This window comes from Quercus suber, unplaced genomic scaffold (genome assembly GCF_002906115.3).
Source record: "Quercus suber isolate HL8 unplaced genomic scaffold, Cork oak 2.0 scaffold_192, whole genome shotgun sequence".
NCBI classification, from domain to species: Eukaryota; Viridiplantae; Streptophyta; class Magnoliopsida; order Fagales; family Fagaceae; genus Quercus; species Quercus suber.
The window spans coordinates 1,101,450-1,114,623 of NW_027069650.1; the positions used below are offsets into that span (position 1 = coordinate 1,101,450).

Here is a 13,174-nt window from a genome sequence, read left to right on the forward strand (position 1 = left end):
CACTTCCACTTCAGGGTGGGTTTTTGTTTTTATTTTTATATTTTTTTTTCTCAGCGGGTGCTGCGGGTACCCATCTCATCACGCCCAAAATTTTTTTATATATATAATTTATTAAAAGTTTATTTTGAACGCAATAAAGTAAAACTCATAAAACGGTTTTATTTATTTATTATTATTTTTGGTAAGAGGGCTTTAATATTAAAACCAGAAAGGAGAAATAGAGTTAGCAGGACAGCGCGCCAATTCAAATACAAGCTACAATAATCGAAATCTAAACAGCTAGCAATGTCGACAGGTGGACTATCAAATAAACAAAAGTCTTTAGCTTGTTGAGTTCCTCTTCTTGCAAGTAGTTCAGCACATCTATTAGTTTCTCTGTAACAATGACTAAATTTGACCCGAAAAATTTGAGAAGCCAGTTGCCTGCAATCATACAAAATAGAAAAAATATCCAAAATAGAAAGAGTATTATTATTAGCTTTATTTGGATTAGAAAGCACATATAACAGCTTTTGCATCCAGCTTAACTTCAATAGCTGGAAAATTTCTATTGATGCACAGCATGAGCCCATCATGCAACGCCCAAACTCATAAATGATAAAACATTAAAAAAAACAAGTTTTAACATTATAAAACATTCTCAAAATATAACAATACAACAATTAAAAAATATAAACAATGAAAATGTTAAAACATAAAAGTATAAATTCAATAATACAATATAAAAAAAAATTATAAATTTAAAGTTAGTAGGTTAAAAACATATATGTCTGTCTTATAAAAAACCTATAAAAACATTTTTTAATTATTTAAATATAAACAGAGTGGGTGCAAGGGAAAATATTAACCTTCATCCCTGTCTCATTTGTTATGCAGAGCGGGTAAAATCCGTCCTTCAAGGGCGGGTGAGGCAGGTATCCATGGGTGCGGGTTTAAATTGCTATCCCCAGACTCATTGAGAGAAACTTGGACATTGGACAATTGTGTAAAGAATTAAAAAAAGTTCTAAGACCACATAATATGCCATAACTTGTGTTACAACTGTTCACGTGGCAAATTGTAAGTAGTTGAGAAAAAATGGGTCCATGTAAAAGTGATAGACAATCACAATTTGACATGTAAGATAATTGTGAGAAAAATCATGGTATTTTATGTTTTTTTTTTGAGAGGGAACATGATATTTTATGTGGTCCTACATGCTCATAAAGAATTATTTTGTCACATGGGCATGGAAGTTTGAATGGAACCGGCCTCAGTCCAATACTCTGACATGGTACTAGATAAGAATAGCGTTGTTACATTGGGTTCTGATCCTTCGATTTTCACTTTCATAGAATATTGACATCACAAGTATTGTACGATCTCTCTCTCTCTCTCTCTCTCTGTACAATCCCCCTCCCCCCTCTTATTCCAGTAATATCTACAGTATTTGAGAATGCGTAATTTCCTATCTGATATCTTGGCCTCTGGCTGAATTTAGAAAATTACTATATACTGTTCTATACATTGAAAACAAAATCTAATTCAAAGACTCATCTTTCCACCTGTGTCGAATTGCCTGGAGTGCGTTGTGTATGCCACAATCAATTGCAACGGAGGATAGACTGTTCTTGATATGTTATAAGTAATTACCTGTTTAAATTGTTATCCGTGTAATAAGTCAATCATTGGAGAAATTTTTTTCCTCTTTATTATGATTTAAGCTGGTAAGATTGTGATACTCCAAATTGTGCGGATCCTTTTAGTTGTTGAGTATGTTGTGTGAGCATGCGTTGAGTACATGTTTATTATTTGGGTATATAAGAACTCCAAATATAATTTGATGGGTTATTTTGAATATACAAAGTCACAAACTACAACAACAACAGTGGCACTTAATGGGGTAGAATATACCTAGGAGAAAAGTAGGCCAAGAAAAAAAAGTAGTGAAAAAGATGTCTTCCAATCATTAAAAAACTGTTAGGAGGGCATTGCCACGTGAACTATAGAGACATAGATGATAGACCCACTTCTCGTTTGTCTTGGATATGGACACAGTGATTCTGTCCCAGTCATGGGAGCTTTCTTTCTATAAAAAATCTTACTTTTTATTTAACATGGTGTTTACACCGACACAACTCTCCCCCCAACCAAACAAAAATAAAAAGGCCCAACTTCGTGAGTACTCCACCAACACGATTGAGTTTTAGAGAGTAGTTGGGGGTATAAGGAAATTTGGAAGGTTCGCTGCCATATATAACACGTGGACCAACCTCACCTAAACAATTCTTCTTACATTACAACTATTTTACTACTAGTCTACAACAACGTTGTCACTTACCAGTTACCACAGATCAAGAGAGAGAGATAGAGAGACAAAGATGAGGAAGGGCATAAGCGAAGTTGGAGTGGAGGACTTTGTGAAGGCAGGGCTAACCATAGAGGAGGCCAAAGAATTCCAAAGGGTTCTCAAAGAAGCAGTTTTTGGAGCCAAAGGGTCTGACCCAAGAGAGGTTTGGCGATCACTGGTGGCTCAAAGGGTGCTAAAGCCATGGCACCCACATGCGCTGCATCAGCTAGTCTACTACTCGGTCTATGCCAATTGGGACTCCCTCACCAATGGTCCTCCTCTCTACTGGTTCCCTTCTCTGTATGGTTTTGCTCTTTGTCTTTGATTTCTTTCCCTCAGTTCTTTCTATCCTTCTCTAATTAGCAATTACCTACTACTTTCACTGATTCATTGCATTGTTTTCGCCCTTGTTATTTAGTCCTTATAGTTCTGCATATTCTTACAGTTGGACCTGCAGTTTTTGTCTTTTCTATTTATCTGCCTAGTTATAAAGAGATTTTCCTTTTTGGTAGTTGTTTGCCACGTCTTTGTGAAAAACTGATTGAGACCCTTCATCTAACAGGTCCCAATAATGTATGATTTGGTAGTCACGACAAATAAACTATCACTTTTTTTTTTTTTTTTTTTTTACCAATTAATTAGTTGTCGGAGTTGTGGACTAGCAAGCTGAATGATATTGATGCGTCAAAAGTATCATATGATGTGTACTACATGATACATTATAGTGCAAAAGAAAACATTTTTGTGAAGTTACATATTCAAGAATTATATTTGTGCTTCTGTTTTTGCTCCAATAAGCCAAAAGACTATCCCGCAAATGAAGACATAAACTAGTGTTTTTCTGAAGTGCCTATACTATTATCAAAATTGTGGGCAAAGCTGTACTTTTTGAGTTGTTTGAACTGTCTTGGACTTACCTTGACAACAAAATATGCAAACCATTTTGTCATCTTATTATTAAGTTACCTAATTCTTCAGTTTCTTTCATTGAAGGTGTCGGCTCATTATCAAGACCTGGATGTTGCACTTTCCTGAAATTATATATTGCATTCAGTGTGTTATACTTTTCCTCTCATTTAAGAATAACCTAATAGGTCTCACGTATAGGTGTCGTAAATGGGATAAAAATATCTTTATGTAAGGAATGGCAACGGGGCAGGTTTCCTATTCCCTGCCCCACTTCCACTTCAGGGTGGGTTTTTGTTTTTATTTTTTTATTTTTTTTTCTCAGCGGGTGCTGCGGGTACCCATCTCATCACGCCCAAAATTTTTTTATATATATAATTTATTAAAAGTTTATTTTGAACGCAATAAAGTAAAACTCATAAAACGGTTTTATTTATTTATTATTATTTTTGGTAAGAGGGCTTTAATATTAAAACCAGAAAGGAGAAATAGAGTTAGCAGGACAGCGCGCCAATTCAAATACAAGCTACAATAATCGAAATCTAAACAGCTAGCAATGTCGACAGGTGGACTATCAAATAAACAAAAGTCTTTAGCTTGTTGAGTTCCTCTTCTTGCAAGTAGTTCAGCACATCTATTAGTTTCTCTGTAACAATGACTAAATTTGACCCGAAAAATTTGAGAAGCCAGTTGCCTGCAATCATACAAAATAGAAAAAATATCCAAAATAGAAAGAGTATTATTATTAGCTTTATTTGGATTAGAAAGCACATATAACAGCTTTTGCATCCAGCTTAACTTCAATAGCTGGAAAATTTCTATTGATGCACAGCATGAGCCCATCATGCAACGCCCAAACTCATAAATGATAAAACATTAAAAAAAACAAGTTTTAACATTATAAAACATTCTCAAAATATAACAATACAACAATTAAAAAATATAAACAATGAAAATGTTAAAACATAAAAGTATAAATTCAATAATACAATATAAAAAAAAATTATAAATTTAAAGTTAGTAGGTTAAAAACATATATGTCTGTCTTATAAAAAACCTATAAAAACATTTTTTAATTATTTAAATATAAACAGAGTGGGTGCAAGGGAAAATATTAACCTTCATCCCTGTCTCATTTGTTATGCAGAGCGGGTAAAATCCGTCCTTCAAGGGCGGGTGAGGCAGGTATCCATGGGTGCGGGTTTAAATTGCTATCCCCAGACTCATTGAGAGAAACTTGGACATTGGACAATTGTGTAAAGAATTAAAAAAAGTTCTAAGACCACATAATATGCCATAACTTGTGTTACAACTGTTCACGTGGCAAATTGTAAGTAGTTGAGAAAAAATGGGTCCATGTAAAAGTGATAGACAATCACAATTTGACATGTAAGATAATTGTGAGAAAAATCATGGTATTTTATGTTTTTTTTTTGAGAGGGAACATGATATTTTATGTGGTCCTACATGCTCATAAAGAATTATTTTGTCACATGGGCATGGAAGTTTGAATGGAACCGGCCTCAGTCCAATACTCTGACATGGTACTAGATAAGAATAGCGTTGTTACATTGGGTTCTGATCCTTCGATTTTCACTTTCATAGAATATTGACATCACAAGTATTGTACGATCTCTCTCTCTCTCTCTCTCTCTGTACAATCCCCCTCCCCCCTCTTATTCCAGTAATATCTACAGTATTTGAGAATGCGTAATTTCCTATCTGATATCTTGGCCTCTGGCTGAATTTAGAAAATTACTATATACTGTTCTATACATTGAAAACAAAATCTAATTCAAAGACTCATCTTTCCACCTGTGTCGAATTGCCTGGAGTGCGTTGTGTATGCCACAATCAATTGCAACGGAGGATAGACTGTTCTTGATATGTTATAAGTAATTACCTGTTTAAATTGTTATCCGTGTAATAAGTCAATCATTGGAGAAATTTTTTTCCTCTTTATTATGATTTAAGCTGGTAAGATTGTGATACTCCAAATTGTGCGGATCCTTTTAGTTGTTGAGTATGTTGTGTGAGCATGCGTTGAGTACATGTTTATTATTTGGGTATATAAGAACTCCAAATATAATTTGATGGGTTATTTTGAATATACAAAGTCACAAACTACAACAACAACAGTGGCACTTAATGGGGTAGAATATACCTAGGAGAAAAGTAGGCCAAGAAAAAAAAGTAGTGAAAAAGATGTCTTCCAATCATTAAAAAACTGTTAGGAGGGCATTGCCACGTGAACTATAGAGACATAGATGATAGACCCACTTCTCGTTTGTCTTGGATATGGACACAGTGATTCTGTCCCAGTCATGGGAGCTTTCTTTCTATAAAAAATCTTACTTTTTATTTAACATGGTGTTTACACCGACACAACTCTCCCCCCAACCAAACAAAAATAAAAAGGCCCAACTTCGTGAGTACTCCACCAACACGATTGAGTTTTAGAGAGTAGTTGGGGGTATAAGGAAATTTGGAAGGTTCGCTGCCATATATAACACGTGGACCAACCTCACCTAAACAATTCTTCTTACATTACAACTATTTTACTACTAGTCTACAACAACGTTGTCACTTACCAGTTACCACAGATCAAGAGAGAGAGATAGAGAGACAAAGATGAGGAAGGGCATAAGCGAAGTTGGAGTGGAGGACTTTGTGAAGGCAGGGCTAACCATAGAGGAGGCCAAAGAATTCCAAAGGGTTCTCAAAGAAGCAGTTTTTGGAGCCAAAGGGTCTGACCCAAGAGAGGTTTGGCGATCACTGGTGGCTCAAAGGGTGCTAAAGCCATGGCACCCACATGCGCTGCATCAGCTAGTCTACTACTCGGTCTATGCCAATTGGGACTCCCTCACCAATGGTCCTCCTCTCTACTGGTTCCCTTCTCTGTATGGTTTTGCTCTTTGTCTTTGATTTCTTTCCCTCAGTTCTTTCTATCCTTCTCTAATTAGCAATTACCTACTACTTTCACTGATTCATTGCATTGTTTTCGCCCTTGTTATTTAGTCCTTATAGTTCTGCATATTCTTACAGTTGGACCTGCAGTTTTTGTCTTTTCTATTTATCTGCCTAGTTATAAAGAGATTTTCCTTTTTGGTAGTTGTTTGCCACGTCTTTGTGAAAAACTGATTGAGACCCTTCATCTAACAGGTCCCAATAATGTATGATTTGGTAGTCACGACAAATAAACTATCACTTTTTTTTTTTTTTTTTTTTTGAGGAATAAACTAGCACTTGTCCAAAAAGTAGCTATCAAGAAACAGTAAATTAAATCATTCAATTATTATTGAAACACTCTCAGAGCCCCCCTTAATATGTGGGGTCCTATCAACATTTGAGATTTATTAATTTTTTAAATAGAGGTAGAGGGGAAACATTGTTCTAATTCAAAACCGCATTCTCTCACATCATAATAAACTACCATTATACCCAAAGGTTTAACCATTATTCTAATACCAACAAATGGTTAAAATCATGCAGTAAAATGCACCATTTTTCTTTTTTGACATATTTGGAATTCATATCTTCGATTTGGACTCTAGAAACTTGTGTAGGTATATAACATGTAAAACAGTGAAAGTGTAGTTGAAAATGATTTTTTTTTTGTCTATATATGTGAATGTAAATTTTAGGTGGCCCTACAGATTTTGGTGGTTTTTGTATGCAATGATCAAGGACACGTATACTTTGCCAAAAGAAAAAAAGAAAAAGAAAAAAAAGAATTCTACAGCTCCAAGATGTTATTGAAGTGGGGTTGTCAATTTACTACCACTTATATGCTGCTAGTAATGAGTAACTTGGCGGGTGTGTGTAATTTGGAGAAGTAGTTTTTATTGGATGGTTCTTTTCAAACTCTGCTTGCATGAAAACATGCTTGGCCAATGTTCTAAGATGTAATCACTTCAAGTCTCTAGATGAGTGGAATTGTGGAGATATGGAATATGATATCAGTTAAACTGGGAGTACGAAGTAAAGTACCTTGCTACTATTTGATCACAGGTTTAAAAAGAAATCAATGAACTTGACTAATCCAATCTCTCTTTCAATGATTCTGTTAGGAGTTAAGCTTATTCGACCATGTTTCTTTCCATGTTTTCTGGATCAATGTTATAGGCATTAGTAATGTTTATTCTACAATTAGCTGCAATTGTTAACAAATGTAACCAGCATTAACATTGCACAGCTGCTGTACTCTTAACTAAACTTCATACAATTATCTATGATTGATGGTTGTATCATTAGTTGCAGAAACTTATATACACTTTGTTGCAGAAAATTACTAGTGTGTGCATTCCAATTATTAGCTCAATTTTATTGTGTTGTAATGACTTTGAGGTTGCATTTTTTATATATTCAAAGAGTAAATGTTCAGATTTTTACTCCTAACTGATCTCTTCTCGCTCTGTTTGTTAGAGATCAGTCTAAACATACGAACTTGGGACGTTTGATGGAAAAGTATGGTTCAAAGCTATTAGAAACATCATACAAGGATCCTATTACAAGTTTCAGCCACTTTCAGAACTTCTCTGTTCAGCATCCTGAGGTATGTTATGCTTTTTGTGCCTTCATTTGCTAGGTAAATGCTAGTTTTGATGCAAAGTAGTATTTCAACTTAGTTATGTAAATGTCAATGAATTTCAGGCTTACTGGTCTATTGTTCTAAAAGAGCTTTCAGTTTCATTTCATGAGGCCCCAAAGTACATTTTAGATACTTCCAACAAATCGAAACATGGGGGAACATGGTTTCCAGGTTCAGTTTTGAATATTGCTGAGTGTTGTTTGCTACCTAGAACTCATCCAAGAAAAGAAGATGACAGTGTGGCTGTTGTGTGGAGGGATGAAGGCTGTGATGATTCCAATATTCATCACATGACACTGAAAGAACTTCGAGAACGAGTAATGTATGCTCTCACTTGATTATGCTTATCCCCAATTGAGTGTGTTATCTGTTAAAGTGTGGTGCACATTATAACTACTGTGTCTGAGTGATGTCTGAGTGAACATTATAACTACTCTCTCTCTCTCTCTCTCTCTATCTAACTGGGTCAATGAAAATGGGATATATTAGGGATACTGCCTTGATTTCATAGATTGTGATTCTTTGCAACTATGCACTTTTTGGGAATCTAATGGTGTTGTGGTCGTGGTCGTGGTTGTGTTTGGATTTTTTTTTTTTTTTTTTTTTTTTGGGTCTTTAAAGAATGGTAGCCCTCCACATTGAAATGCAAGGTTGAGTTAGAAAGATTTTTTTTTTTTTTTTTTTTTTTTGGGTCTTTAAAGAATGGTAGCCCTCCACATTGAAATGCAAGGTTGAGTTAGAAAGTGTACTTGGCTCTTTATTTTTCAATTCTTCAACCGAAGACAGATGCATATATTAAGAGGATTTTGAAATGATTTACAGGTTGGTGGCAAATGCACTGGATGCAGTATTTTCAAAGGGTGATGCAATTGCAATTGATATGCCAATGACAATCAATGCAGTTATCATATATTTGGCAATTATACTGGCAGGATTTATTGTTGTATCAATAGCTGACAGTTTTGCAGCAAAGGAAATTGCAACTCGTTTGCGTGTGTCAAAAGCAAAGGGTATCTTCACTCAGGTGATCATTCAATTTCATAAAATATCTGTCAGATTAAAAATGTGGGATTACCTTAGTACTCAAACCAATTTGGCCCAATCTGTTATGATATGTGAAGTGATAGCAATTGTACTTGTGTCATCAGATGTTATAATCAGTAATTAGCAAGGTATTTTTTTGTTTGATTGTGTTCCTTGTCTAGTTAACCCCGTAAATAAATAAGGGCTCAAAGCTGCAAAAATAATGGCCTGACCATTCAGTCTTTTGCAAAAATGGTCTGACCATTAGATTGGCTCATCATACATGTTGATTGTACTTCAATCAATCATCCATATAATGCTGCATTGTATCAATGGTATTTTTGGTTGTTTAGATTTCTGCATTCTGCCTGGCTCATATCATATCAGCATGAGTGGATTACCAAATTTTACTTTTATAAGTATTTATCATTTATTTCTGCTCCTTCCTCCTTTCCTATTTCTCTCTTTGCCTAGTTGTCATAATAGTTTCATCTTATGCTGTGATCTCTGTCCACTTCTGAGTATGAACAATCCAGCTGTTACCAGTTGTATAGTTAATATGTATCTTCCTTATGGTGTTAGCAGTACATTAATCAATAGTTTCCAGAAGCACATTTCTAAGCCATCCACCCATAATTCCCTACTGGCAATCTTACTGAAAAATTAATTTTCACTTTTTGAAATAATTAGATAGAATCTAATGGTTCTTCCTATGTTCCCGCATGTTTCAAACTATTTTGTGGTAATTTTTAAATGTCAAGTTCATACATTTATGATGTTAAACTGTCTAATTCTGCTTACATCTCAGTTTGGTTTTTCCCTCCCCAAGCTGGTAGCTATAAGCAAGGTAGTTTAGTTTGAAAAGCAAGGAAAATTGTGTCTTTCACAAGTAGTTAATTCTTGGAGAGGCTTTTATGAGCTTACTACTATTTTAGTATATTGGATGAGGCTTTGGACTTTAAGGTCAAAGAAAGTTGTGGAGCTCTATTAGTTTCTATCATGGAACAACTTACTGTTGCTTTTCAGAATTGTTAATGCAACCTGTATTTGAGTTCTCTCCCTTTTCTATGTTCATATACATGTGGATTCTGTCCCTCAGGGGTTTAGGCTTGTACAAGCCCACAAATAAGCTAAAGTAATATATCAATTTTGAACTAATTTTTACATGTTTCAGTTTACATATTTCCTTGTTTAGAAAATTGATTCCTGTTCTCAATTTGAATTCAGGATTTTATATTAAGAGGAGGCAGGAAGTTTCCTTTGTACAGGTAAAGACTGCCATTGTATAGTTAAGATAGATGAGCAACTTCCTTCTGTGTGTCAGGTGGTAGAACTAAAGTAACAAGCCATGTGTGTGAATGATGGATTCACCCTACCTGAGCCTTACAAAATGCTAGTTTTTGTGCAAAAGCCAAAAGCCAAAAGCCAAAAGCCAAATGCCAAATGCCAAGCACCAATTTCCTTTTATGTAGTGTTCTCATAGGCACTTCATAAAAGTTAGCTACAATGAAGCACTTACCCAAGATGGAAATGAATTTGTGCATGTTAATTTTTTTTCTTATCTGAAATTTTTTTACCATGTTGATTGGCGACTGGACAGGTTAATAGTACACTTTTTGTATCATCATGGCTATTCTTCTTTCTCCTTGCAGTCGAGTTGTAGAAGCTGCTCCTTATAAAGCTATAGTGCTCCCTGTTATTGGTAATGATGTGGGCATTCAATTAAGAGAACAGGATTTGTCGTGGAAAGAATTTCTTTCTGGTGCCAATCACCATCCAAGGTATGCATACAGCAATGGTGTCAAATTAGTTCAACAAAATACTTAATGTAAATAAAGTTCCACCTTTGTATCATCATGCAAAAAATGTCCAAAGAACTAATTACATTAATGACATTCTCTTCTTGGCAGATCAAATAATTATATTCCAGTCTATCAACCAGTGGAATCTGTGATTAATATACTTTTTTCATCCGGAACCACAGGTATATAAGTTGTTCCAGCACATATCTATTTCTTAGCTTGGATATGAAATGCTTTTATCATAATTGTCTATTTCCTTTCTTGGCCTTCATCAGGAGAACCAAAAGCTATTCCATGGACACAGCTTTCACCAATTCGATGTGCTGCTGATTCATGGGCTCACATTGATGTTCAAGTTGGAGATGTTTTCTGCTGGCCCACAAATTTGGGATGGGTGATGGGACCGATCTTACTCTACTCTTGCTTTCTATCTGGTGCAACTCTTGCACTCTATCATGGATCACCTCTTGGCCATGGCTTTGGAAAATTTGTTCAGGTAACACCTCCAACACTTTTTCTCGGCCTGAATGATAATAGATTATTATACTTTCTGAGTATTTGACTTTACTTAAATCAATTGGAAAGAATTATTATGAGGCAAACAATGAAAGCCAGCTGGAGAATGGAAATCCAACCCAGGGTAATTGGCTTTGGAAAAGACAGACTTATGTAGTCTTCTAAAGATCTTATAAAATACCATCAAAGTTGTGGTTGCTTAGATTTATTTATTTTTTGTGAATTTTTGGTTAGTGGTGGAACAAAGGCAAATATTCCCCCGGACTTTTTTGAAAAGAAAAACATTATTTAGATGAGTTGTAGTATGAACAATAAGGAACTCCAGGATTACTGAACTTCTATATACAAGTATAGCAGTATACCAAAGAGATCTAAGCTCAAATGACACGTCCTTCCAACCGTAAGAATGAGTTGAACGGTGAGGTCAATAGTTCAAAAGCCACTAAGCGTGTGCTTGTGTGACTTACCAATTAAAAAATTCAGGTAATATTTTTTGAATTATAAGGGTTAGCCCCCTCTGTCCAAATTCCAACTTAATTTTGATTTTAATTTTGTTCAGGATGCAGGAGTGACTATTTTGGGTACAGTTCCCAGCATTGTAAAAGCTTGGAAGAATACAGAATGTATGAAAGGCTTAGATTGGACAAGGATAAAGTAATATCTCTTTGCACTTTAAAAAACTATGTTTGCATATAAATCGAAGGAAAAAGAACTTAGAAATGGATATGTGCAGATCATTTGGATCCACAGGGGAAGCATCCAATGTTGATGATGACCTTTGGCTTTCTTCACAATCTTATTACAACCCCATTATAGAATGTTGTGGTGGCACAGAACTTGCGTCATCTTATATCCAAGGATGTCCACTGCAGCCGCAAGCTTTTGGAACCTTTAGCACAGCATCAATGACAACAGGCTTTGTCATCCTTGATGAACATGGGATACCATATGTAAGAATATTTATTAGATGGTTTCTAGTTGAAAGTTAATTTTCCATTTCTTCTTTGTATTCTGTTATTTTAGTAACTGGTGATGGATAATTTCTGAACAAATGCAACAATGTCTGATTATGAAAGAAAATGGATGTGGAGAAGCCAAGCCAAATGACTGATAAATGGATATATTTTATGTCTTTGACCTATATGACAGCATGATCAAGCTTGTGTTGGTGAAGTTGGTTTATTCCCCCTTTACATGGGAGCAACTGAGAGATTGCTTAATGCCGATCATGATGAAGTTTATTTCAAGGGAATGCCAATGTACAAAGGAATGGTATGCATAAACCTGCCACCCCCCGCTAATTTATCGAAAAGAAAATGGAGAAAAGAAGAGTTAAAAAAGGTAAAAAAAAAGGTTGGAGGAAAAATAACAGTAAAATAGGAAATAATAGGGAGAAAGAGGGCCAAAAAGGACCTAGAAATGTTGGACAAAGAGTGACAGTAAAGTGGTAAATAATGGGAAGAAGAAGAAGAATAGTCCCTTTTTTTTTCCTTTTTTTTTTTTTTTTTTGAGAAGAACTAAAAAAAATGAAGGAAACATATAGCATATTAACCAAATTAATTTTGAATCCTCTATTATTCATATTCTATATATATATATATATATATTTGTATAGAAAAAAATGAGTTGCGTAAAGTACAACTGGAAAGGAAGCAATTGATTTTTGAAACTTGCAATAAGCTTGACCTGACTGAGTGCTTTAATAGGCATGCTTGGACTAACATCTGAAATATTGAAAACTTCGAATATTTGTTGATAAACAGACAAGTTCTGTTGAAATTGAGCGTGTATGTGACCGTGCTGATGAATGCATCTTGGAGACTGCTGCAATCAGTGTTGCACCCGTAGATGGTGGTCCGGAACAGCTGTTCATATTTGTAGTCTTAAAGAAAGGATCTTCTATTGAACCAGACAAGCTGAAAATCCTTTTCTCAAGGACAATTCAAAGCAACCTCAACCCGTTGTTTAAGGTTTGTCTCTAAAACTGTTTTTTTTTTTTTTTTTTTT

The 13,174-nt window shown here is 35.0% G+C and overlaps 1 protein-coding gene across 1 annotated transcript in view; it reads left to right on the top strand.

The window, feature by feature from the left end:
• Positions 1 to 5,632: 5,632 nt before the first annotated feature.
• Positions 5,633 to 13,174, top strand: part of LOC111991062 (probable CoA ligase CCL12) — an 11,207-nt gene continuing 3,665 nt past the window's right edge. Inside the window, exons 1-12 of the mRNA XM_065778867.1 lie at positions 5,633 to 6,135; positions 7,661 to 7,790; positions 7,889 to 8,148; positions 8,649 to 8,850; positions 10,077 to 10,117; positions 10,502 to 10,630; positions 10,760 to 10,833; positions 10,927 to 11,147; positions 11,727 to 11,821; positions 11,901 to 12,117; positions 12,317 to 12,538; positions 12,931 to 13,137. Coding sequence (XP_065634939.1) covers positions 5,867 to 6,135; positions 7,661 to 7,790; positions 7,889 to 8,148; positions 8,649 to 8,850; positions 10,077 to 10,117; positions 10,502 to 10,630; positions 10,760 to 10,833; positions 10,927 to 11,147; positions 11,727 to 11,821; positions 11,901 to 12,117; positions 12,317 to 12,538; positions 12,931 to 13,137 — 2,067 coding nt within the window. The 5' untranslated portion in view covers positions 5,633 to 5,866. The remainder of the gene's footprint in view (positions 6,136 to 7,660; positions 7,791 to 7,888; positions 8,149 to 8,648; positions 8,851 to 10,076; positions 10,118 to 10,501; positions 10,631 to 10,759; positions 10,834 to 10,926; positions 11,148 to 11,726; positions 11,822 to 11,900; positions 12,118 to 12,316; positions 12,539 to 12,930; positions 13,138 to 13,174) is intronic.